Source organism: Dinoponera quadriceps, unplaced genomic scaffold (genome assembly GCF_001313825.1).
Source record: "Dinoponera quadriceps isolate SergipeBrazil2010 unplaced genomic scaffold, ASM131382v1 scaffold1565, whole genome shotgun sequence".
NCBI lineage: Eukaryota > Metazoa > Arthropoda > Insecta > Hymenoptera > Formicidae > Dinoponera > Dinoponera quadriceps.
This window is the reverse complement of record NW_014556124.1, coordinates 335,622-362,295: the sequence shown is the minus strand read 5'-3', so window position 1 is coordinate 362,295 and position 26,674 is coordinate 335,622. Positions and strand designations below refer to the sequence as shown.

At 46.2% G+C, this 26,674-nt stretch overlaps 1 protein-coding gene across 1 annotated transcript; it reads left to right on the top strand.

Annotated features, from left to right (window-relative positions):
* The first annotated feature begins 4,779 nt into the window (after nt 1–4,779).
* On the top strand, nt 4,780–25,803 carry LOC106746695 (cadherin-89D). The gene is made up of 21 exons (XM_014623513.1): nt 4,780–4,885; nt 11,546–11,676; nt 11,787–11,942; nt 13,108–13,216; nt 13,819–14,021; nt 14,599–14,727; nt 15,184–16,141; nt 16,271–16,429; nt 16,579–16,756; nt 17,197–17,458; nt 17,829–18,132; nt 18,195–19,867; nt 20,305–20,517; nt 20,756–20,844; nt 21,048–21,131; nt 21,247–21,315; nt 21,868–22,071; nt 23,316–23,522; nt 23,674–23,838; nt 24,182–24,525; nt 25,328–25,803. Exons 1-21 carry the CDS (start codon nt 4,780–4,782, stop codon nt 25,357–25,359), a joined length of 5,775 nt encoding a protein of 1,924 aa, XP_014478999.1. The 3' UTR covers nt 25,360–25,803.
* The last annotated feature ends 871 nt before the right edge of the window (nt 25,804–26,674 follow it).

The window sequence follows — 26,674 nt, the reverse complement described above, 5'->3', positions numbered from 1 at the left end:
CCTCGAAGAGTGCACGCGAGACCTTGGGTTTCCGGTGCGGAGCCCTGTGCCGCGCCGTGCAACTTCCGTCAGCAAGCGGTTCAGCAAGGTCAGTGAGGGAAGGACCTATCTTGGCCCGATTGCGGCTTTCCACTAGAGGATCCCCGAGCGCGAGCTGCTTCCGACGACGGTGGTAGTTTCGCGAGATCGATTCTCGATCCGGATACAGCGCTCGTTGCCGTCATCGTTCTGCCACCGTAGCGCGATGTGTACACTCTCGCCAGTCGACCGCGACAAATCCCGTTCACTCGTGAAGCGCGAACTGGAGCGAAAGTTTTCAACTGTTCCGTCGCCAGCAAACGAAAAACGGACGGACAAGCGAAATCAGCGACCAGCGAAATTTGTACCTCGCGCGAGATCGCCGGGCGAGCAAAAGAGCTTATCTCCAAACTGTCTTAAGTTCTCCTTACATTTTTCTAAAGAAAAAATTGAACGAGAAGAAATGGATGTTACACGAATGCGCGCTGTAAAAATCTTCGTAACGGATAATTTGTAGTTTTTGCAAAATAAATTTGAAAAGTTTCGGAAATAAGTTCTTTCAGTAAGCCAAGAACTGCGAGGGTTGTAGATGCACAGAAGGAATTCGAGTGGTCTTTACGAATTCAGCGAGAGAGAAATGTCTCGGTAGTTTCTTCTGATCACGCTTTCGCAATATTCGATGTTCTATTTCTGAATTAATCTAAGAAATATATCGGCGTGGAAGACCAATAACTTCGGACAAGTCGATCCATCGGAGGGCGCTGACGAAACTAATTGATGCGAAATTTAATAATCGCGAGCTACAGATGCGGGAGATATACTTCGCCTTACTTCTGAGCGAAAGTGTAGCGAAATTAGCATCTGTTTTGTTCGATTTTAAAACTGGTTTTAAAACCGAGCGATCATTTGACTCAAACAAAATGCTTGCTTGGATATGAGCAAGTGTTTTGGTTTGAGAGCGAAAATTTGATTCTCTTAAGTAAGATTCGATTGTCCAAACCAAAGATTTGCTTCTCTGAATGAATCTTCAGAGTTCTTATAACCAAACAAGAATTTTGTTGATTCAATTACATATGTGTTGCTCATTATAGCTTTCTCATACCTCTCGGATTTTTCGCAGAGATTACATGTGTTTTTACGAGTACAAGCACTTAATCGGGGTCGCCGTGGGTGGTTATTACTGTGGTCAATGTCGTTTGTCTCTTGGCACGTTGTCATCTCGACAATCGCTCGTTTCCCTTTCCCGCCCGATGCGGGGTCGCTCGTACACGATCGAAATCGCGAAACGGCAGTAAGCGGCGGTATCGGGTACCGTTGAACTATTTTTCTATCGGTTCGATGATGCCTGGAAACTTCATCCGAGCGTGACAGCAGCCGTTCGCTCGCGGAACGCGAAACACGTAACTAATAGCCGGCGAAAGTTTTCCTCGCTTATTCCCTGGTTCATTCTGCCGGCCTATCGCCACATGCAGGAAGTATCAAGTACACATACAGTATATTGCACAAGTCATAAGAAGCCGATGAGCGAGAAAGGATGTAAGGTCCTCCAATATGCTCGCCTCTGCAGCCAATCGCTCGAGTGGCTCCTGAGAGCGCAGATTCTAGTTCACTGTATCAACCGCGCGTTCACGCGTTCTGAGTCGGACAGCTGATTTTTATTATTATCGGAATCGGCGAGAGCTGTTTCTCCTTCTCGAGATAGTTCCGTCCACACCGCGTCACGCTACCTCGTTTTTACAGCCGCCGAGCGTGTTCCTGCGAGGATGCGCGTGCCGATCGAGAGGATCGTTTTCCATTTACGGAGACCCACGGGCTAATCGCGAGCGAAAGTGCCCCATCTATTGAATCTTCCAAATGTACGATCCCCGCTCGTGTGTGTACTTTTCTTCCGAAGAATACAACGGATAATGCTCCGAGTTACTCTCACGTTACTCTTACCCGTTCGTTTTACTTTCTTGCGAGGAACATATCGGAGAATAAGTTGAATGCTTAATTAACAGAACAATCGGGAGTACGTTCTGAAGATGTAATTTTGTATTTTGCAAGAGAGAAAAACACACTATTGTGTATTTCTTGTGGTTTTCGATGACGAAAGTCGTGGAATTAATGTAAGTGAGGTAGCGTTGTATCATTGGGAAATGCTCACAGATTCTGAAGCTTCTCTGTACATGATAAAAATTGTATGTTTAAACTTAACACATCTCACATATCCCAAACGGCTCATATAAATTTTTGTGTTAATTTAACACAAGGGCCGCGTTCAGAAAGCACGCTATCAGCGCTAATGAGTCGTTCTACCTTTGCCGCTCATTAGGTGCATGACAAGGATAGAATAGCACATTAGTGTTGATCAGCGCTAATAACGCGCTCCTCGAAAGCACCTAAGATGAATATGCTGAAAAGTAATATAAATATTACGTCAAAAATTACACAAAACTAACATTCATAATATGTTAATCGATACTAAAATATAAAATGTATTATTTTAACACTTACAAGTGTCATTTTCACACTTACACATGTTCAATATAGACTCGACACAAAATATTAAGATAACATAAACACAACATGTGAAATTAACACACGACTATATTAAAAATTTAACATCAACATTTTAACAAGGGCCGATTTTAACACAGACACAAAATATTTTTTGCCGTGTAATGCGATTCGTTCGAGTAAATCAGTCGTCGGTTCCATGTTGAACTTGAAGCACGGATACTTTTACCTCGAACGTGCCTACTCGAGCAATTTCGATCACGCAATTCCTTCGAATCTTTTGTGCGAGCTCTACTTTTTATCGAGGTTGGCCAGTCGCGTTTTGAGGTTTCAATGGTGTTTTGCATAAATCGATGAACGACGCACAGCACGCACGTACTACCTGCGTCTAGTCGCGACATTTGCTCGCGAAGCGCATCAACCGGGGCGAAAGTTTCACCTTTTACCTGTCGCTGAGCGCAGATAGGAAAAGGAGGTAAGATGAATGCGCGATGAGCGAGAAATGTCTGAAAATCGTAATCGCGGATTTCTCCATTCTGAATTTCGCGTCGGAGTTTGAAGAGAGCGATTTCGATTTAACGTAAACACGTCGCTGTCTTTGGAAGCGACACGCGTACGGACAAAAATAGACGACTCAACGGCGAATATTCTTCGGAAAATATCAAATTGATTGACAGGCATGAATCGCGTAATGTCAATTTGTTCGAGTTACGCTCGCTTGTTCCGTTGAAAGTGAAATCGCAGCATGCAAGAACCTCGTCATAGATCCTCACGTCGATTTGTCGCTGTATTTTTTCGCGTTCTATATACACGCAACGCTTTTTCCGAATAATTGCCAGTATCGGACTGCGGATATCGTAAAACTAGCATGTTATTTCGAAAGTACTAAACTAATATATTTAAGATTGCAAAGATTTTACGACGGAATAAACGATTTCTACAAGTTGTCATCTCTTTGTATTATTTGAATCGAATTTCTCGTTAAAACGGGCAAAAAATCGGGTCTGAAATAAAAGCTATATGAATGAAAATTAATGAATTGTTAATCGAATAAAATTGCTAAATAAATAAAAATGAATTAATTGTTGAACATGATGAGGAGAAATAGAGAGAGATATGAAAACGGGCAGAGGGGCATTTCGAATAACATGTAGAGTACGCACTATTTTGTTGAGAAGCGCAGAAATCTTCCTTTCTCATTCCCTGTCTACTATATGTGACGAAAAATCGCTGCATTATTTCGATATAATGGAAACGTAGCGCCGATGTCCGCAATTTCAAAACCCGCAGCGCGTTGGCGAGATTGAATCTTGCGCTCGCTATTGCAAAACCAGCGTGTTGCTTTCCGCTCGGCGTAAGGTTAATCGCGGGGGCGGAGGTAAATAAACTTTTCCTTCTCTTTGGGATCAACGTATCAGAACGCATTATTTCTCCCTTAATCGGGAAGCGCGTACGAGAACGCGTTGAGCAGAGCATGCCTTTTGCAACGCGTGTGGCTATCTTCTAGCGATGGCTTTGAGGTACATTAAATCATTCCGCGAATATATATATAACCATCGGTGATCTTTGATCGTTTCGAGCATTATTTGGAAATTCTGACAAATTTTCGGCGTGTCGAAAATCGTGAACATTTGGAGAACAGTGGATATCGACTATAATCCCAACGTAATATACGTAATATTCGTCATAATTAATCTTAATTAATAATAATTAATTGATATTAATGTCGAATGGTAACTATGACGACATAATGTGTGTTAAATTGTATTGATAATAATAAGATGTATAATTAAATGGTGAATTAATAATAATGAATTAAGATTAATTCTCACAAATACATGTGTTAAATTGTGACTATGGCCGATCTCCGATGTTGTAAGGTACATTAGAAGACACTTCCAAATTGTTCCGTCTCACATTCGCGCATTTTCACACCTGCAGAGAGTAACTTTTTCTCGATTCCCGTACGAAGCGAAACGTCTTTTATCAACGATGCCTTCCGTCTCGCGAATCTCCAAGACCGAGATTCGAACACGCTCATCGCTGTTACCCGCTCAGGATGCGCACCTTGCACGCGCTCGCAAGGTGCACTTACAATTAGTGCAACTTGCGAAGACGCGGCGTCACGGTTCTGCGCGTTCGCCGGCAGACGGACCTCGCCAGGTAGGCGTCGACTCACCGTGAATAATTTTAACAGGGATGTACGAGGGGACAGCGTGACTGACTGACTTGACGCACACCGGAAGCGGAGAGGGACCGAAAATGTCGCAACGGAGAAGGACGTCCACCTTTACCTCGTCACCGCCGCATTCCTGGCTGATCACGGCGGTTTCGCTCATCTTCCTCGTCCGAGCGCAGCATGTAACAGGTATGTGCGCGCGTAAATTGATTATTCCGTAATCGTCGAGGCTCAATTGGCTCAATAAGAGCAGCTGCGAGCTCTTAATGGTGAGATCGCGTTCTAATAATCACGCTATACTCATTAATCGTCGTCGCTTATTCATTTGATCGAGAATAGCGCGGTCTCTCGGCGTGATAAAATTGCGAGAAAATAATTTGTACAAACGGCATATTTATAAAGATTCCGCTGGTTACAAACCAAGAAAAGATACGACGGATCAATGAGGGCCGAATCGCAGCTGCTGTAGCGATGTGAAATTTACATTATCGTAGGAGGAATGCATATGTTGAAAAAAAATGTGTGCAAATCAAGTCGGTTTCATACTCGACGAGAAGTACGTCCAGTTGAAGTCGAGACATTCTGCAAAATCGGTGTACGGGGAAAATTACACGAATAATGACCCGCCGGTTGAAGCCAAAAGGGGCAAAATTGCGGAATATGTTGAATCCCACAGGCTCAACTTCGGCATTGCAGTACCGTCGGGTGGCACCGATGGGAGGAAGTATAATGGATGACTGCGCGGATTTCCGTCAAGTCCGGCGTTTATGTACGCGCGTACTCGCGCGCTACGTTAATCCTCGGCGCGCGGGCGTGCGCGCGCGGATTAATCGACGACACGTAACGGTAAATGCGCCTGGGGAACCGCGCTTCGAATGTTCGTGAACGCGCAACAGACTAACGAGATATCGAATTAATTTCTCGACGGCTGCGCGAGCGCGAAGGATTCATTAACGGGCCGTCCGCAAATTATAACAAACGCGATGTAAACGCGACCGCGATCTCACGATCTAAAATGGTAACGATGGGAATCAACACAGTCCATCGCGTCGTCCGAAGGCGCGAGCAGAGCTTGGACTACTCCTCCGTCGGGTTTCCCTCCTACGTATTCATGTATCAGCGAACTGCCATGTGCGTGAGTGTACGCGTATGCGCGGGAGCATTGTTACCGGCGACAATGCAGGAACTACACAAGAATACACTGTCATTCGAGCGGAAGCTGCTCCATATAGCAGCTAATTAAACTTCAGTTCGAATCTTCGGTCATCTCCGACCGTCGAATCGCTACCTAACTGACATCGAAGTAAAGTATCGACGCCTCTTTCTCCTCCCAGATATCACGGTGAATTTCGCGAATGTTTTATGTAACGTCAAACGTATTTCAGAGTGGGATCTAATTAAACAAACGCTGAATAAGAGAAAATCGAGCGATCGCACCGAGAAAAATAATTTTGCTATTGTGGAAAATATCATTCCTTCTGCATATACAGAGACACCGGGAGGATCTCATTAAGTCGTAATCATTATATTGTACGTACTTGAAGAGCTGCCCAATCTCAAATCTCACAAATGTTCAATCTCGAGAATTCGGCGTTATTATTTGTGGAGCATTTCCTCGTCACTTCCCGGTTAAAGCCAACAAGAGACGTCCGAGACATCCGAGACGTCCGCGCAAGGGATACAACGTCGAGTAAACCGCTTGGCAGCTCGAAGACGCATATGTCCGAGCGAGCTTCAACGTCGTTCGTTCCTAAACGTGAAGGAGCTACGGAAGTACACAAAAAGCCGGCTGACCCTGGCCCACTTTCGTCAAAGCTTCAGGGAACGGGCTTATTCCTGTAAATGCAACGATGAACGCGCGCGCACGACACGTATACATGCATATTCCAGCAGAAATATATGTATGTGCTTGTGTGCGGATATCATGGCACGGGCAAGCGCACCCATTGTCGCATATGTCATATAATCCGTGCGTCCGGATGGAGATGTGCCGAGCGCTCGCGATTTTCTTGGCCCGCCCGTCTTTCAAAAGTAATCCTCCTCTCGCATCGACTTGAGAAACAGAGAAAGCCGAGGGAGCGAGAGAAAGAGGGTCAGATAGATGGGAGGGAAGAAAAGGAGGATCGGGGAAACGCGATCCCCGCGAAGTGATTCCTTTAAAACGTCCGCAGTTCTTCGTCTGTCTCATGTCGAGGCTCGAGAATCCCGACGATATGGTTCAATTTATAGGCAAACATCAGCGCACCGATTACGTAATTAAACAAGATATTAAAAGCAAAGTGGTTGACTTTAACAAGGGGACATGCGAGTGTTCGGGCCAGGGCTCGACTTTCTCAGTGATTACCACGGGCTTCCTGTCTTCTTGCCCGTAAATCCGTAAAAAAGAGATTGTAGATATGAAGGAAAATCAGAACGATCTCAATCTATCGATAAAACGCTGTAACAAACGGAAATGAACGATTAAATAAGAGCTGGTACTTCAAATATATAACTATCGATTTTTCCTCCATAATGCATGACGTTAATTCGACTCGAGTTTTAACAGGAAGCTAATACAGGCTACTATGTATCGTCACGCATTGATGGATATAATTAAAAACGACCCTGTCGCTCGTTCTTGCATTAAATCCCTCAGAGAACTGTGTTCAAAGTCGTAGCCTGCTTTGTACGTAATCGTTTAGTGTTCGAGGCGGAAAGTGGCGGGCCAGAAGCCGAGACCGATTCGCACCTCGCAAGAAAACGTGTGGATCAGCTTCGCCTATCTCACACAGACGGTTAGAAAGTGTAAAGTTATTTTTAACCGGCGGCACACGGCATCGATGATAATTGGACTTAAGTTTCGCAATTAGTTCCGCCGTGGTAAGCAAATTCGTAATTAAGGCATAACTGATCCGCACGTTCGCGACGAGACAGCGCGCGATCGTTTTCTCGCGTGTCGCCTGCGAGAGAGAGGCTATCGAGAGAATATCGAGATTAGCACACATAATCGGCATTCGTCGTGATCCATATATGTAAATAAGAATTGGACAGCTTTGCTTTTGCTCATCGAGAACATTCATATAAACTGGTAGAACGTGTTTACCTATAAGAAAGAAATTTTCGCACTTGGAAATTAGGAAGGTCAATGTTGTTCCGTCAGTTTCTATTTTTCAAAGTTTCAGAATTTGCCTTAAAATCAAAGTTGAAATGGTTAAAGTCATTTTAACGTCAATTATATGAATGAAATGCGTAAATTTCTTTGAGCTAGTGCGGACAGTTGAGCTAAAAAGCAAAGATCAAGATATCGGCCCTTTATCTTCCGAGATACACCGGTCGGACCGGTGACACACTGTCGAAACCCGTCGTGGAAAACCATTCGCAAGGTTCGCACGCCACGTTCCCCACGTAATCGGACTCATACTGCACTGGCGGTACGATAAGGTGAAAGTCTGACGCGTTGATAAGTAACAACCGGTCACCTGCGGACACCAGGGATCTAACTAAAGTCTCACAAAGCAGCGTCGATCAACAAACGCGGATCGGCACTTGTCGCGAGCTATACGGCGCGCTTTGAAGCGGGATAACTAATGATGCCGACGCGTTAAACCGCCGTGACATAAATAGGGCAGAATAACAATGCATCAAGCCCGAACTTACCTTCGAGTGGATTGAGATTTATGAGATCGGGATGCGATAACGTGTTACGCAAGAAACGCGCGCCGGCTTTTTGTCGAGTTCTTGATACAGAGTGTATCAAAAGGTAAGGTCAAGCAACGAAATCGTGATGTGTGTGTGTACGTATGTATGTGTACGTGCGCGTGTGTATGGATGGATGGATGAAGGAAAGAAAATATGTAAAATAAATCATCTGTGTGGACTTTTTGTATCGGCTGCGGTTTCGCTTTTCACTCAGCGTTTCTATATTTTCCGACGGCGATGCGAGTAAACAATAATCATTAGATGCGGTGCGTTTCTTGTTTGCGAAACGGAACAGAACGGCAATCACGTGATCTGTCTGACAATCTTCCCTTATTATTGGAGAAAATGTTCGAAACCTCTTCCTCTCTTTCTCTCTCACGCGAGCGCACCTCACGTCGCGCACGCTCGCACAATCTGTGCTGCGTGAATTCATCTCGCCGGACTTACCGAGCCTACGTTTCTCCCTCGTACACAATCGTCCAAGGAAAAGTTTCATCCGGTTTTTCTAACCGCGGAAGACTCGGAAAACTCTATATTTATTAAATTGCAGCCGATATGTGTACATGAAAAGTTTACAAGCGGGCAATTATTTTTTCTATACTGCGCCGGTCGATTTCACCCTTTGATACACCCTGTAGGGAATTCTGTAACGGCGCACATAGAACGTGGAAGTATTTACAACGCGTAATTGTGCTTCGCTCGGGAGTACCGTCGAAAAAGCTTCGACGAGGATAAAAAGATGATCCGCGGTTACGTTAGCGGCGCGCGAGCGTAAGTCGCGCGAGTGCTCGAAACGAGATGAATCCTCGGGCGTGTGACGTTTTTACGACAATGGGTGTGGAGGAGGGAGGAGATAAAGGCTCGGGGTAGTTGTAAATGTATCTTAACGAGCGCTGCCGCGAGGATTAAACCGGCTTGAAAATCTGCGAACATCGCGGAGCCGCGCGATGCACCGCACGAATCCTTCTCCGATCTGATCGAGCGAACGATCGCGGCACCCAGCCCTGAATAAATTGAGATAAAATCGACCGAGGATCGTGCTTCCTCCGTTGCCGTTGGATAACGACGCAACGAGCGACCCGCTATCGTCTCTCGTGATCTGTTCCCTTTCGCAGTCGGAAGCGATGTTTCACTCTTGCATCCAGATTATGCTGGATAATTAGTCGGCCACGTTCACCACGTGGATCCAGCGAGTGCGCAACAATTAGTACGTAAAACGCAGGCGATTACGTTTTACGTTTTTCGCACGCGGCGCTCTCGAGTCACATGCGTCGGATCCGAGCGCGCTTCTGAAATGCAAAGCGAGCAGAGAGGAATTTTGAATGTTAAATTACTCAAAGTGCCAATTTATCGTTTGTTCTTTCAAAGTAATTTAAGGCTAAATCATACATCTTAATTCGAACGAAGCTAGTTATTTCAAACAATATAATGAATGTAATACCGTTTTTTATTTTCTTAGAAAGATTTCCTGCCTTGGGAAATGAAACTTTTCTCTTGATTTGATCGTACGAATAAGAAAACGATTCTTTTTATGATATTAATAGTATATAATTGTATTTTTGACACGACAGTGTTACGCTTTCTAAGTAACACTACATCAAGCCTCTAACCTGCTTTATTATTACATATACAAAGCGGAACGATTAAAACAAAATTTCATCGCAAATTTGATAATTTTCACTAAACCGGTGGATCGCGTGACACTCGCGTTACCGATTCTCCTCTTACGTGCATAAGGTACTTGATCCACATGGTAAACTGTGCAAGCGAGAAGACCCATTATTTAAGTATTACGGAGAAACTTGGTCGGATTAACACGTGGCTAAGTCTATATACATACGTATAGTACATACGTTGCAAAATCGTAATCTCAATATCTACGGATGTGGAGATAAAAAATCTTATCAAAAAATCTCTCTGCATCTTCCCGGGGAAGAATCGGAAGTGTTTGGGAGGAAAGTTTCTATAGTTGCTGGTGAGGAAGAGAGAGAAACAACTGCTTAAAGATTCCAAAATATTTTATCTTGGCTGCATAGATCGAGCTACTCTCGTCGTAAACTTCGAAAATAAGTTGAAGGAAAGCGGAGTTGACAAGTGGCCGGAAATTGACGCGCAACCGCGACGATGGCAAACAATGCTGTTTATGTCACATCGTATTCGATATATTCTACGATGTTCCCCTTTGCTTATCGCCTCTTTCTTGATGATGAGAGTCACTACTTTCGTAAATGACGATTTATTCAGCTTATAATCTCGCGACCATGGATTATCGTACATTACGGAGAGATTGCCGTGATGCTTCGCGGATACGAAGGACGAAATAATCAAAGCCGACGTTGTGTCTCGGAAATGAAGGATAAGCACTTCTTAAGATCCCTTGCGGGAACTCGTATTGAACTCGCTATTCTAGAATGCCAGACGCGCCATTGATTCGCACCTGCTTCGTTTAAATAGAGAAGCGGAAAGACAAGCGGACGAGCAATTGAGAATTGTAGGAGCCGTTAGATCCCAGTTCGTGTCCCACTTTTGGTGGTTATATAAAGCGCGTATTTTTAGAATTAACAAATTCCCGCATGCTGCTGATTAACGGTTAGTTCATAATGATATCTCGATATCTCGACTACAAATCATCTCGTGCGATATGTGTGACCTACATTATAACATCAAACACTAACAGACCCATCACTTTAAATATTTCTACCTATTGTTTTGACTCACCGAAATATCAATATTAAAATAAAAATGAAAGATGGCGGTTACCTTCAGAATGCTGCTACTGTTCAAGATAACACTACCACGGCGATTGCACATGCGAAATAATGTAACGCATCTCACGCACACTTTGAACGATTCGGAAAAATCAGAAATCATGCGCGACGCGTCTCCCTACTCGTTGCTCTTAGCGTCAAAAATGATTGCTCGATAATTACGCATTTATACGTACGTTTTTGTTCCCAAAACTACAATACCTCAAGTCGACGCGACGTGCTCGAGAGCATTACTATTCATATCTATTCGTTGATTTTATAGTTTTATATCCTAACGTTGACATTACGTGTTATTTTATGGTATTTAATTTCACTCAAACCGTCACGTAATTCTGACGTTGCGCGAGCGTTTGTCTCTTGTGTTTCTAATCGATTTAATATTAAGAATTTTTCATTCCATTAGGATGCCAATTTTATCCGGTCGGCGAATACTTAAAATTCGTCAGAGTACCGGAGAATCTCGAAACGGGGACCGAAATTCTTTCACTGGAGGCCCATCCGAGAAATCGACTTGCCATTTTACCGGTCGACAAGGTATTATTCTAATTTTCTGCATATTTTACATGTTTACGACTGAAGATCGTACAAACGGCTTCTTTCTTTTACGAAGTATGGAGATACAGCCCGTAAATTTTACCTTACAGGAGGAAGACGCAGATTTCTTTACGTACAAAGAAACGAACAAGACGCACGTTTCCTTGAACCTGGCGCAGTCCCTGGAGGATCTGGTGGACGCGGAGATCCCGAGGAACCTGTTGAAATTTCGGGTCTCCTGCGAATCGGGCAGCGGCGACTCTTTGGTAAATTTTAGAATTCCAATATTTTAGCGATCGTTACTCCGGTGTTGACATTTGCAACAGAACTCAACCGAATCCGAAATACCTGTCCATTTGAGAGAAAAAACTCGATTCCGGTCCTGTTCGATAATTGATTCAAGTTCCGCTCCGTGAGTTCGAATTGCCGGGTGTCGCCGGTTGCTCTTTGAACGACTACCGATTAAACTTGCGGACATTTTCCCGGGCTTCTGACTTTTGAGACTTTTGATACCGCGAGTGCAATCAGAGCGTGCGGCGACCGGTTCGAGACGCGAAGGAACGGCGAGTTCACCGATTTTTTCCAAACGTCGCCTATACGTAACATTTACCATGTTTATGTAACGATTCCTGCGTGGAAATACCGAAGTCCTACCGATGATAGTCATCAATGTGCGTAATAACGCGCTCGTTCGACACCTCGTCGCTTCCCTTCGGCTACGTACTTAGGCCGGGAGCACATAAAAACACTTGAGCAGTAAAACTGAAGCAGTAAGAAAATTGACCAACTACAGTCGATTATTCTTAAACCATAAGGAAAATAGTCGATTGGTCAATTTGCTTACTGTTTACGTTTTACCGCTTACGTCTGCTTATCTATGTACCGCTTTATGCTAGCTAGCTTTAGCGTTGAACGCGAGTCCTTAACGTTCCTCTACAATCCACTTTCCGCTTTTTAATAATTCAGAGTCCGAAACTGTCGTATTCTCGAAGATCTTCGGCGCGTCCTCGTAACACGTCCGGGAACGGCTCGATTTAAAGTCGCTTCGAAAGCGGTGATCGACGGCGAGCGAGCCTCGATCTTCGCCGCAATGTACTATTTACTCGGCTGAATTACGATGATTACGGCTCTCGCGTGCGAACCTCCGCGGCTACTCTTAAACCCGCTATTGATCCCTCCGACGACGAGCGTGCACGCGCCTAAATAAACGCCGTTCCGCTGGGAACCCGAGGTACCGGAGTACGCAAAGTACCGTTTTCCACGAGAGAGGATTGTCGAGCTTTCGTTCGTCCTTCATTCGTGTGTGTTTCCAAAGGCGATAGTTTCTTTTCTCTCTTCACGATTCGAACGAGAGTCGATATCGTGATAATTCAGCATGAATTAGGGACAAGTGAGAGACCGCGTGACTTATGTTTCGCCGTTTATGCCCAGGTATCATCGCATTTGTCAGTGACGGTCTACGTGGAGGATATAAACGATCACGCGCCACAATTTGTCGATGCGCCTTATCATGTGACGGTGGACGAGCTCACGCCAGTAGGTGAGATATAGTGAACTGCGATGTCATAAATCGCTCCGTGCACCTGTGAATTTCGGTTAATTAATACCCTGCTCATATACGTGTATCGCGTAATTCACGCTCGCGGAAATGAAATACGTTCGGGCACGGTCCGTTGCTTTCGAACACGTTTCAGAGTCTGACGCATAGTTCCATTTTTTCTCTCTCTCTCTCTCCATCTCTTCGACCAATCGCGCGGCTTTTTGCCGTTATTCAACGTAATTCCTACCAATCGTGTAATTCTCCCTTAGCCTCGGCAGATTAAAAAGTGATGTCTAGTTTTCACAACCGATGATAAAGTAAATTCGTGCGGCGATTTTAAAAATTCAACTCGACTTTTCTCCGAACGCCGTAACCGGTAAAGTAACGTCGAGATAAAAGTTACGTGTATCAGGAACGTGCGATTATTACCAATCATGAGCAGCGATATTTACATACAGCAAGAAATGCCCAATTATGCTGTAATTCTTTCGGTGCATTTCTCTCTCCCTGGTTAATTGGCAATTTTAAAGTACAATTCTCGCGCATGTCGCGGCTGAAAGGTCAAAATGTGCGGTATAAAGATTCGAGATTTAATATGGCAGGTGTGACGATATTTCGCGGGATTCACGCTGTGGATGGCGACAAGCCGAACACGCCGAACAGCGACGTCTATTATGCCATTGTGAAGGGGAACGAGCAGGGCAAATTTTCCCTCGAATCCGGTCACAGGACCGCCCTGATACTTCGCAAGCCGGTCGACTACGACACCGGAGATCGCGAGTTTACTTTGGTCATTACGGCGACTGTGAGTACATGCGCTCGAGAAACGAGACGACGTGACGCTATGAATGAATAATGAGATGAAACGCACACGTCCGTCCGTCTGTGAAAGCAAACAAATCCAGAAAGAAGGAATTGGCTGACTTAGCGATTTCGTCCGATATATTTCAAGTATATCGCCATTTAATTTTATTCCTTTTGCAATGTGTGTTTTAAAATTGAAAGTTATAATCTCACGTCTTTATGGTTAAATTACTGGTCGCGGTAGTACGACAAGTTACGACAAAGACACTTGCGAGCGAATACTTCTAAATACGGAGCGTTGCTTTCTAATAAAAGTGTGGGTTTATTCATGCGAAACGCAGAATACGGTTTTGTTTCGTGTTCTTATTTCAAAATGAACGCTTTCGCTTTTGTTCGGGGCGCAGACCACTTGTGGTTATCGACGATCAAGCTCTGATCCGTGAAAGTACTTTATGAAATTTAAATTTTTTGAACGATAAAAATGTCACGATTTGATAATAGAAATACGTAAAATTCACGAGCGTAAAATGATCTACATGGAAGGATAACGTGAGACATGTACTAACGTAATGCTTCAGGATCGAGGCGTTCCAGCCAGAAGTACGAACACCACCGTAAAGATAACCGTGGTGGATAACGATGATCTTGATCCAAAGTTTACGCGGGACATCTACAAGGCGAAAATCTACGAATTTTATCCTATGCCGGTACATATTATAATTATGAAAATTACTTTACTTTCGATGCACACAAAAGTCCATTTTAGCGGGATTAAATTCGCTAAAAAATATAATTATATAAGAAAATCTGATTTCTTTAAATTTAATTAAAAAGTATGATTGGTTAAAAAAATTTGACGTTATAGTCAAAGCTAAAGATTCGAAAGTTAAGATTGATCATAATCGCAATCATCATTTTATTAACGGGAATATCCTTTAATTATTAGGTGATACAAAAAGTAATTTTTACAGAAAAAAGAAAAAAATATTGATAATAAATATCCAGTTCTTCGTGAAATTTTGTTCAGAGTTTAAGTGATAATTATATATAACTTTTTTCTTATTATTTATTATAATATTATTTATGATATGTTTAATAATTGAATCGTTTCTTCCTAACGCGCGATATCGTTAAATCCCATTACGTGGCTTTCCGCTTCACAGCAATATCCGATCTTCATGGAGATCAATTTCACCAGCCCGATCCACGCGGCCGATCGCGACCGGGACATAAACGTGCCGGTGCGATACGACATCATATCCGGCAACGAGCGAGGCTTCTTCCATCTCGACCCGAAGAACGGCTCGCTGTTCCTGAAGCGCGCGATCGATCTCGACGCCGAGCGCAGCTTGCCGGGCAACACGTTCAATCTGCAGATCCACGCCTCGCAGGTGGACAATCCGCTGAAGATGACGGTCGCGCGAGTCGAGGTGGAGGTGCTCGATCTGAACGATAATTTGCCACAGTTCGAAGTCGATCTCTACAATATCAGCATAGTGGAGAATCTGCCGAACGGTTTCAGCGTGTTGCAAGTGGTCGCGCGCGACAAGGATCAAGGTGAAAACGGCGAGTTCGATTACAAGCTGCAGGACCCGTCGGGCGCGTTCTCCGTGGACGCGGAGTCCGGCTGGCTCACCGTCAAGGATCAGACAGTTCTGGATCGGGAGAAACGCGATCATCTGAAGATGAAAGTCTACGCGGTGGAACACAGTCCGAGCGTCGTCCCGACGAGCGGCCCCTCGAAGGGATCATCCGTGGACGTCGAGGTCACCTTGCTCGACGCCAACGACAACAACCCGATTTTCGTGCCGGGTAACCTGTACGAACTGGTGGCGAGGAGCGACGGCAAGGTCGGTACCGTGCTCGGCCAGGTACGCGCGGTGGACGACGACCTGGGGCCGAACGGACTGGTCCGGTACAAGTTACAGAAACCCGGCAACTCCACGTTGAGGAAGCCGCCGTTCGCGGTGGACGAGGAGACGGGAGTGATCACGGTGTCGGAGAGTCCGATACTCGAGGGTAGGCACGCGATCTTCGTGGAGGCGGCCGACCAGCCGGCGAACCCCAGCGAGAGGAGGTTCTCCTTGGCGGTCGTCACGGTTGATGTTTTCCGCGCGGACGGTGAGTGAAAGAAACCGAAGGCGCAATGACCGCGACGAACTTAGAAAGCGGAGATTTCGGACGGTCGAGTCGGCCAATTTGAATTTCAAGATCGGCCGAATTTCACCTTAAGCTCTCGCGCTCTTCCAGGTCCGGATTCGTGGGAGCCGGATTTCGTCGGCGCGCCCTACGAATTCTGGGTCGGCGCGAACGTGCCGGTAGGTACCAGCGTCGGGCAGATTCGCCTGAACGACGCCGTGAAAACCAACGACCTCATCTACGATTTGCTGCACGGCTACGAAGAAGGTGGTACGTATTAATTCGCATTGCCCGCGGATGAAATGAAGACCGCGCGACTTCTTAACGACCCGATAAAACGCCTGTCCCAATTTCAACACGCCGGGCAAAAATATTACTCATGCAAATACGGAACACATACACGCACGATGGGATTTCAGTTCCATTTGCCGTGGAGGAGCGCTCCGGCACGATAACGGTCGTGGACGAGATCGAGCGCTTCGACCGGTCGACGTACAACTTCGAGGCGGTCGTCAGCGACGAGAGGGAGCTCACGCTCATCACGAACGTGTCGGTCCACGTGGTGGATCCCAACGACGACCGCGGTATTTTCACCAAGTGAGTGAGGCTGCTCGCTCTTAATAGCTCCGGTGACACTTTCGAGCGGGGAACAATCTCGGAAGTTCCGTTCGCACTGAAAAATGAGTTTGGTTGGATCCACCCGACGATGGACAACGGAAAATGCGTTCCGATCGAAGAAAACTCATTTTTAGTCCTGATAAACCAAATTTCGCTCTTCCAATCAGAAATTCTATCTTTGGTTGTCTGTTGTCAGATAGGCCGAATTAAATTCAATTTTCAATGCGACTGATCGAATTGAGTCGATTGCTGCAATTCGTTGTCTCGCGCAGCGTCCCTCGATGTAACTTAACCGAGGCGAGATCGATACGCCAGATTTTCCGGCTGATTTTGTCGACGCGTCGAAAAGTCGGAGGTCCCGACGGCGACGACGGAGGGTGCCATTTGCTTATTCAAAAGTCGACGACCGTTGATTGCAGGGGAACGACCACCGCCTCTCTGGTCTTCCACGTGAAGGAGAACGTTCCCGGCGCATTGATCGGCCAAGTGCTTCCGCACAATCAGACAGCGGCGGCTATGTCTGGCACTCGGTTCCTTATCGTCAATCAGCAGGATGTGCCTGATGTCGCTATTATGGAGGATGGTTCTCTCTATGCTCCAGAAGGTCTGGATCGCGAAACGAGACAAAACTACAGCATCACTGTGATCGCCGAGAGTTCGCGCGGCGTCGGTGTGTTCCAGGTATCAATTATTATTATTATTGAATATATCATATTTATATAGATTCATTATACACGAATTAAGCTGCAAAACAATATACAAGGTGTTTCAGTATAAAGAGAACATATTTTGGGGGCCTAATTACTGTTATTGAGCCGAACTGTAATATTGTTTTATATTAGATTATCATACGCATTATATATTACACCCTTTATTGACAATTTTAACGCTTGCTTCCTCCTCTTTCCTTCTCTTTTTTCTTTTAATCACCCATATCTCTGTAAAATGATTTTCGAGAGAAACCTCGCAGGAAATCCCGTCACACTTATGATTCGCCGATTTCTATCGTTCTTCTACGGTGTAAAAATGATTGGAACAAATTGACGATCAGGTACGAATCATCGTCGATGACGAGAACGACCACGCGCCGGAATTCACGCTGACCACTTACGAAGGCCGGATCATGGAGAACAGTCCCGCGGGAACGGAAATCACTCTGTCAAGTCCAATTGCGGCGAGCGATAAAGACGAGGGTGAGAATGGAAATTTCGTCTTCGCTTTGCGCGGCGAGGGCAGCGGTCTGTTCCGGATCGATCCGACAACAGGCCACGTGTACTTCGTGGGCATCGACGACAGCACCCTGGATCGCGAGTCAAGAGCCAACTACGAATTGCAAGTGACCGCTACCGACACCGGTACGTAACCGTGCGCGACATCCAATTCCGGCGATATACTTTACTCGAGATTTGTCTGGCAGGTGGCCTCAAGTCGGAGAGCACGTTGAAGATAACAGTGTTGGACGAGAACGACAACGCGCCCAAGTTCATACGGATGGTGGTGCTGCCGGACCAGGGTGTCCGGGTGTCGCAGGATCCGCATGCGAAGGACGGGACGCTGGAGGACGGGAGCGGGCGACGCTCGCCGCTGCTGTTGGTGCCGGAGAACACGACGATCGGCGCGCCGATAATTCGTCTACTGGCGGACGACAAGGACGAGGGTGCGAACGCCGCGATAACGTACAGCCTCGGCAACGAGACGACTTCCGGCGATGGTGTGCGGTCGCGGCGTTACGACGCGACCAGCCGCCGTTACTTCCACCTCGACCAGCGCACGGCCGAGATATCGGTCGGCCGCAGCCTGCCGCCGGAGAAGGACATCCGGCTGTTCGTCGTGGCGAAGGACTCCGGCGGCCTGTCCGATAACATCACCGTCAGGATCCACGTGACCGACGTGAACGATCACGCACCCGTCTTCGACAAGTCTTGGTACACCTTCGACGTGGCCGAAGGCACCTACGACGAGCTGGCGATCGGCGCGGTGCGTGCGGTCGACGCTGATTATGGCGTGAACGCCGAGCTGAGCTACGAGCTCATCACCAGCCACGAGGACTCGGGCGGGAACGCGTCGCGGTCCTTCAGCGTGGATCCCTACGAGGGCGTGATACGAGTCAGCGGGACGCTCGACCGCGAGAAGATGACGACTCACCGTCTCCTCGTGGTGGCTCACGATCAAGGCTCGCCTAGTCTGAGCTCCTCCGTCGAGGTCGAGATCAACGTGTTGGATGTTAACGACAACGCGCCGATGTTCCATGGCTACGACGAGTTGGAAGAGGGCGCCGCTCCTTTGCCGGTCTACCGAGTCTCCGTGTTGGAGAACAGCCCGATCGGCACCCAGGTGGCCAAGGTGTACGCGAACGACAGCGACTTCGCGGGTAACGGCAACGGGCTGATCTTGTTCGACTTGAGCTACCAAGACCGAGCGGAGAAGCAGTACTTCGCGGTGGACAGCAAGGAGGGCGTCGTCACCACCATCGCCAAACTCGACTACGAGAGCAAGAGGAGCCATCGTTTGATCGTCACCGCGAGCGACCTCGGATCACCGGTCAGTCTCACCTCCTCGGCGGTGGTTCTCGTCACGGTGCTGAACGTCGACGACGACGACGAGGACGGCCAGGAAGCGGACAACGAGGTGCGCAAGATGCCGACTTTCCGGCACCGATATTACGAGGTGGAGGTCGACGAGAACGCCACCGTGCCGTTGCTGGTCGCACAGCTCGATCTCGTCGAGGATTATCGCGGCGACCACATCAGATACAGCGTCGTGGCCGACGGCTCCGACAGTAGGGAGCATTTCTCCGTCGATCCTAAGAACGGTTCTCTCTATCTGAGGACGGAGATCGACCGGGAGACTCGAGAGCGTTACGAGGCGAAGGTCAGGGTCGACCGAGTGAAAATCGGCCGCGGTATGCCGGTGATGATCTATCCGGTGACCGGCGAGAGGCTGAACGGCCTGGCGCCTAACGAAGCCAGGGTCGTCGTGAAAGTGAAGGACGTGAACGATAATTCGCCCAGATTCAAGTCCAAAGGCAGGCCCATTCTAGCCGCCGTACCAACTACCGCACATTACGGTTACGAGGTCGTCAAAGTGGAGGTACGTGTGTGTATGTAGAGGACTTACAGAGCGCGCTATCTCTCCATTTTTCTCTTTTTTTCTCACGCGTGCAAGCCGCTCTATATGCAGGTGAAACACTCAAAGCGAGTCGGTTTTAATCCATTTACGTTTTTACTCACCGTTCTTCTCTTTTCGCGCGCACGCCTCTCTTTCTATCTCTCTTCCAAGCTCGATTTAATTTGCCGAGATCATTCTCTATTTTTCCCGCGGAACTTCTTGCCCGTTAATCGCGATGCAACAGAGATGCATTAATGGAATGAGCGGTGTCGCATTTTGAACGGAAGTTTCGTACGATCGGTCGAAAACTTCGGAAGAATCACGTCAGTTCGGAAAGTCGTCGTGAATGAAACGCGGGGAGAGTTTTGCGAAGTGCGATTCAGTATTTCATCGTGAGACTCACCCGGGGCGACTCGCAGGCCGAGGATCCGGACGAAGGGATAAACGGCGAGATACGCTACCAGATTCTTGGCCGGGAGGATGCGCCGCGTTTCGCCATCGACCCGCTCAGCGGCCAAGTACGATCCGTGGCGAGTTTCGGACGCGACGCCGGACGCGTCTTCGGTTTCGACGTCAAGGCCACCGACAGACAGGGCGCCGAGAACGGACGCAGCAGCATCGCCAATGTCTTCGTGAGTCAACTATATATTCTATACTCCCACACCTCGCGCGCCATGTATCTTAATTGCTCGCCGTTCAGAGATAGCGCTCGGTCTAATTTCCCCGTCGGGGAAATGGGATGTTTCAAAAGACGGAAGCTCTCTCTCCCTCCCTCCTTACCTTCTGCTCCCCATGTCTACGTTTCATTCGACACCAATCTTAGCAGTCTGTTCCGCCATCCGGTTATGTATCTGCCTCTCGAATTCGCAGGTGTACGTGTTGGATGATCAGAAACAGGTTGTCATGGTGATGGGACGGAAGCCTATCGAGATCGAACTGGAGCTCGAAAACATCACCACGTAAGCTCCGTGTCGCGTCGATAACTAAATTAGTTGTACCACCGAAAATTTTAGCAACTTCAATTGTTGCAGTAGCAATCTTTCTTCTTGCCACTGCAAACGTATTACCATAAGTGACAAGTTTTCAATGTCCATATGTCACGACTGATTTAGCTACTGAAGCTAATCTTTTTATTCGTGTACATGACGTATTTGTCTTTCAGCGCGTTGCAAAACGTCACCGGATTGGACATAAGAGTGCGGAAGCTGGAGCCGCATATCGAGAAGAACCTGATCGACGCGGCCTCGTAAGTGATTCGTGTCCCGTACGAACGCGACCACGCGACTATGTGTTGTCCTATCGAGTCCAACGATCGCCTGCAATATTGAACTTCAAAGCGTTGTTTTCTCTTTTCTTTTCAGCACTGACCTTTATATATACGCGATCGATCCTCACCTAAACGTCATGGTAGACATGGACACATTGCACAGGTGACAAATCGTATTATCACTGAAAGTTCTAACACTATTACTGATTATTAGTATTACTGTCCTAGAATCCTTTACTAATTCACCGAAAGATGATCCTCTTTTTACAAAAATTCTATCTCTTGCGATCTGCTTCAATTAGTACCATACTTTTTCACGATTTCCTGACGATTCTTTCTCGGGCTATTTTTGCCCCGAGTTTTGTTAACCCTGGCAGTAACATGTTAGATCTGCGAGATCTACACACGTTTTCTTTCGCTTATATTCTCTTCAATGTTTCGTACAAGATACTATCACTTGATAATTCATAAAAGATCAGATAATGTAAAAGATTTGGATTTTTAGCATTTTTTCGTGATGTGAGCCTAAAAGATCTATGATGTTACTTTAACATCTAGATTACGAATGTCTTTCTCAGGGCTAAAAGCGGATCGTCCCAATGATTTGAATTTGACTCACGTTTCACACAAATTTCCATAGTTATCAAATTGAGCTTTAAAGTCACCGAGTTATAAAAAAGAGTATTCTAACGATACGATACGCGCTGGACATCAGCGTTTTCAACAGCAAAAAAAAGGACATAAAGCGTGAGCTGGACGAGTATCGCGTTCTGGACATCGCCGGTAATGCTCCACGTAGAGGTAGTCAGCGTTACCTGCTATCAACCCTTGAAGTGGGCGTCGTGGTACTCGGCTGTGTCGTGTTCGTCGGCGCCCTCGTGACCGCCCTGTGTGTCGCCTGCGTTCGCCGCAACAAACGGTACGCGGAATACGGTTTTGCTCGCTCGCCATCTCGCCTAATGTCGACTCAACGTGCGTCTACGGTGCCGTACTAACTCCTGGACATATCGGGAAAGGGTCTCTTTCTCTCTCTCTTTTCTTCCTCCATCTTGTATATTTTTCTTCGAACTGAAAACGAAAAGATGAACTATCTATCCGTTAAGGTCCATATTCTGAACTCACTTTTATTCATAAAAATATTTCTAAAAGTGACTTAGGAACCACCTGATTGGCTGCCACATTTAAAGCATTTTTATCGATAAAAGTGAATTCAGAATATGGACCTAAGGGGATGCCATACTTGAAAACTTTACCGAGAGAATATTGATTGTTTTCTGCAAAGTTCACGTCTTATTGGTAGCGCAGAATTATAAATGCTTTTACTCAGTGAAAATAGACGCGAAAATGAATTGGGACATGGCCCAGTGAGCGGCGAAAATGATTAAAATTTTCAAAATGACACTTCCAATTGTCAGTTAGCATAAATAATGATTTGGTACAGAAATCCTGCAGATTCTACATTTGGAATAAATGATTCATTGACTAAGCGCTGCGGGACACCTGTCTCTTTCATTTCATAGCCGATTGCGCATCTTATTATTACTAAGTACTCAAGTCCAAGACATTGCGTCAATAGTAACAATAAACAATAACACGTCCCTCTCGGCTGCGCAACATTTAGTCAACGAATCATTGATTCCGAGTGTAAGTATCGAACGTATCAATACTTCAGTCGGCAAAATTTCAAAGAATATCTTTACACATTTTCAATGAAATTTACTGGCCTAAAAAAATACGAAAAGTTTGCAGAGAAATGTTTACATATCTCGGGTAGATTTTCTGTTAGATATGGTAAAAAAGAGCAGCGCACATTCCTCGCATTCATATTTATATTGCACTCACATTTACGTAAGATCTGTATGTACGAGTAGAGTAGCGTAATCGTGTCGGTGTTTACATAACATAACATTTTGAGGATCGCCTCTATGTTATTGAATTTGTCATTGACTTTGGCGTCCCCTTGACACTCATTAATATATTACTCCGTTGGTATTCGGTAGCGCCACTGAATTGTTTAAGGGAAGAAATATATATCTCGAATTAACGAAAACGGGGGATCGTCTCGGTTGACCTCTCCGCGGCATTCGTTTGAAACACCGATTTCGTAGCTCAACGTCACAAAATCGCGCGCTCTGAACGGCAGTGTCGAATTCCATGCGTTAGTCGTAGACGACGAGAGAAGGCGATGTTCTCGACCGTCGGCCCGGTCGGATTCGCATTGACGGACCCCGCCGGCACCCTGCAAAAGCCGCCACTCTTTCCCACCTTCGTCGACGGCCTCCATTACGACCCCGAGCCCTTCGACATGCCCAGGCGGCAGAGTATATGCGAACACGGCAGAGCGTGTGGCAGCTGCGTCCGTTTTCACACGTAAGTCCAATTCCGTTTGATAATTATCGTTCAGGGTGGTCATCGTTAAGAATGGTTTCGGGGCTGCACGTATTTTGGAAGAGAAAAAGCCGATTTCCACGGTTTCGGGGAATAGTTGAGTGTCGACGCCACCGCCACGGGCTGTTTTCAGGGTGGGCGGGGGTGGCAAACACGCGGTGAGGTCGACGGGTACGTTGAAAGGCCTCGAGGCATCTGCGACATCCTTGCATTCCAGCGGTCAGGATTCTGGCATCGTGGCGCGCGCGTCCTGCCATTGCAGTCACTCGTCCAGTCCTTCCAGCGGCGAGAGCAGCAAGTAAGTGGGAACTCCAGCTACAAGTTCTCGTCGCTCGAATGCGCTTTGTCCGACGCGATCGATATATGCGCGCACATGCCTCACCTCGCGACCTTAACTTCGGGACATGACAGATTTTCTCCGAACAATTCAGGAATTGAATTTTCCGCGACGAGAATGCGTTCTCGGGTTATCCCGAGAGCGATTGAGAAAACAGCTCGCTTTCCGCCAGCTAAGCTTCAGACTCTTCGGTTAATTTCAAATGGATTTCACTTTGACAGAATTCGAATTTCGTATCTCTCTTTCTCTCCCCGTGGTGATTCGTGATCCGCGCGGATCTTTCTTTTCCTCCTCCGTATTTCAGTGGCTACGAGGACTCGCTGAAATCTCTTCAGCGTCGCGAGAGAGCCAACGAGGTCTCGCGTGGGGTCCACGACACCTCGAGCGTGGTCGGAAGACGGGCGAATCTGGCTGCGAAGCGCCGGCAACGATTCCACTCGTTCTCGAACGGCGAAACGGTCTATACCCACGAGATGACGTTACAGCGGGAGCAGCATTGCTGCGGCAGTACTGAGAAGAGGCGGAAAGCGGAGCACCGTCGCGCGCATTCCGAAGCGGAGAACAATATCACCGAGACGGTGATACACGAGCATCCGGGAACGGAAATCTCGTTAGCCAGCTCCCTGCCGAACACGTCGACTCTTCACGGTAGGTCGATGTCGGTTCTAGTGGGGGGGAACGACAGGAGTTGAAACCGGTATCATTTTCGATGCGCTCGCAATTTTCAATTCCGCATACACTGGTCCATCGCTTTCGGCACGATTTCTAATTCTTTTTCGTTTTACAGTCGCGCATTCTCTCCCTCTCTCTCTCTCTATTCTCCCCCATTTTCAAAGGAGTATTCCAAAAATAAAATTCCCGTACGAAGCGAAACATCGTAGTAAAGATTTCCATATGAATGAAATTCTTTGTCTTTGACCTTACGATTGGGCCTTACGATTTGTCGAATTTGCGCAAATTGTTCGGTTTCAATCCTTGGTCGCGCCACGTTGAGAAGGGATGGAATCAAGTGTATCGCGATTATCGATATCAATATCCATTGTGGACATTCTTTAATTCCATTTGTTTTTCTTCAAAGAACTCGATGAAATTCTCAGGATGGCAGATGAATGATATTTCGACAACTGAAGTCACCCAAACAATTAACGGTAATACTCGCAAAGCTTGTATTTGATCGCGAGACAGAAAGATTTGCATATATACCGACAAGGAAGATTCGATAATCGAAAATTAAAAGAAGAAACCTCTTGAAATTTTCAAGAAGTGCCTCTTCATCCTTGAGAACGTATCTTTACCGAAACGACGAAGTGATCAGGTTCACGAGTACTAAACTTTGGGAAAGTCTCAGATATCTTTGAAATTTTCGGATTCTTCGGACCTTCCTTGCGGAGCTTGATTCCATCCCTAGTGGTGTATAATCGACGAAATTGAACGAGTAATCAATCCACAGGAACATCAAGAACCAGCCACATGCTCTATTGATGGCACTGATTTGTAAAAAGAGAGGAATTTCTGCCGAAGGGCGCCGAGACATCGACCGCGAATTTTCTCACACATTCGATAATTTAATTTTCCCTTTACAAATTCGCGTATAAATTACACTTGTACGTTGCTCACGTCGTGTCATCCCGTTGCCAAAGTGTTCGCGCACGTCGTCGAATCGCAGAATCACTCATTTCTGTACATACACGACACAGCTCTTCAACATTCGATCTTTCGCGTTCTTCCTGAATTAATCGGAGATAGATTAGAGAACGGCGCCGGTAACTATCGTTAAGATTATTTATCGTGCGAATATTGAAACGTGACATGTAAATGTTTATGTATAATATTGATATACTGTATAACTCGCGTTGTAGATTGTGTACAGAGATATGTATTTTGTTTATACGTTTACATACACAGATATTTTTCAGCAGATTGTAATCCCGAGCATGTTAGCGGATTTATTTAATCTTTGTATGTAATATGTGTGTACGTTTGTAGAATGTATAATAAAGTGTAACATAGTGTAATTTATATCCTAAACCAGCGCGTTTCTCACCAATCAACGTGCCGCAAATCGTTAACAAAGGAAATCAAGGTATTTTCTCACAAATGTGGAACTGAGAATTACATCACGACCGCCCAAAATGGATTTCAGAAAATTGAAAAATGATAGTCGTAGTTTAATTGAACCGCGTTCTTTGCGTAGTTTCAGTCTGTTAAAATTTACCGCTATATGCAGTACTCGTGTGTCAGACCGAAAGTGACCTTCGGAGACACGTCGATGTCGACGACAACCCGCAATTCCTCGGAGAGTGCTCCGACATCCGAGGAATCTCTCTACCGCGATTAAATCAGCGTGGGTGTTTTAATTACGATAAATCGAATTCGCGCCGGCACGTTATTAATCTCTCTCTTTAAAGCGAGATAGCGGAGCAATTAGGAGGAGGAACATCGGTGTAAATTATTGATAATAGTGCGCCAACCGGAGCGCAGAGTCGCTTCTGATTGCCTTTTTATTACGATCGATGATGAACGATTGTCTGGCCGTTCGTGTTTTTAACCCGACGCGACAAAAACGACTGCTTTGTCCTGCGCCGCGAGACGAACCGATACCGTTTATACCGAAGGACGTTGCAAAGATGTGCCTTTTTTAGCAATCAAAATATTGTTAGGTTTTTCACACAATCGGTAATTTACAGCGATTAGAACCTTGATTGGTCACTTTTGCGGATTCAATGTTTCTCGCTTTATTTTCCCCCAAAAATGCACGAATTGCATTTCGCATGAAGAAGCCCGTGTCGTTGGATGT

Bases quoted from the DNA above. Each gene is read 5' to 3' on its own strand.
- LOC106746695 (XM_014623513.1), top strand. From the start codon at position 4,780: ATGTCGCAACGGAGAAGGACGTCCACCTTTACCTCGTCACCGCCGCAT. The intron at 18,133-18,194 runs GTACGTAACCGT...TTTGTCTGGCAG, and splicing joins AGTGACCGCTACCGACACCG to GTGGCCTCAAGTCGGAGAGC. The intron at 20,845-21,047 runs GTAAGCTCCGTG...TTTGTCTTTCAG, and splicing joins GAGCTCGAAAACATCACCAC to CGCGTTGCAAAACGTCACCG.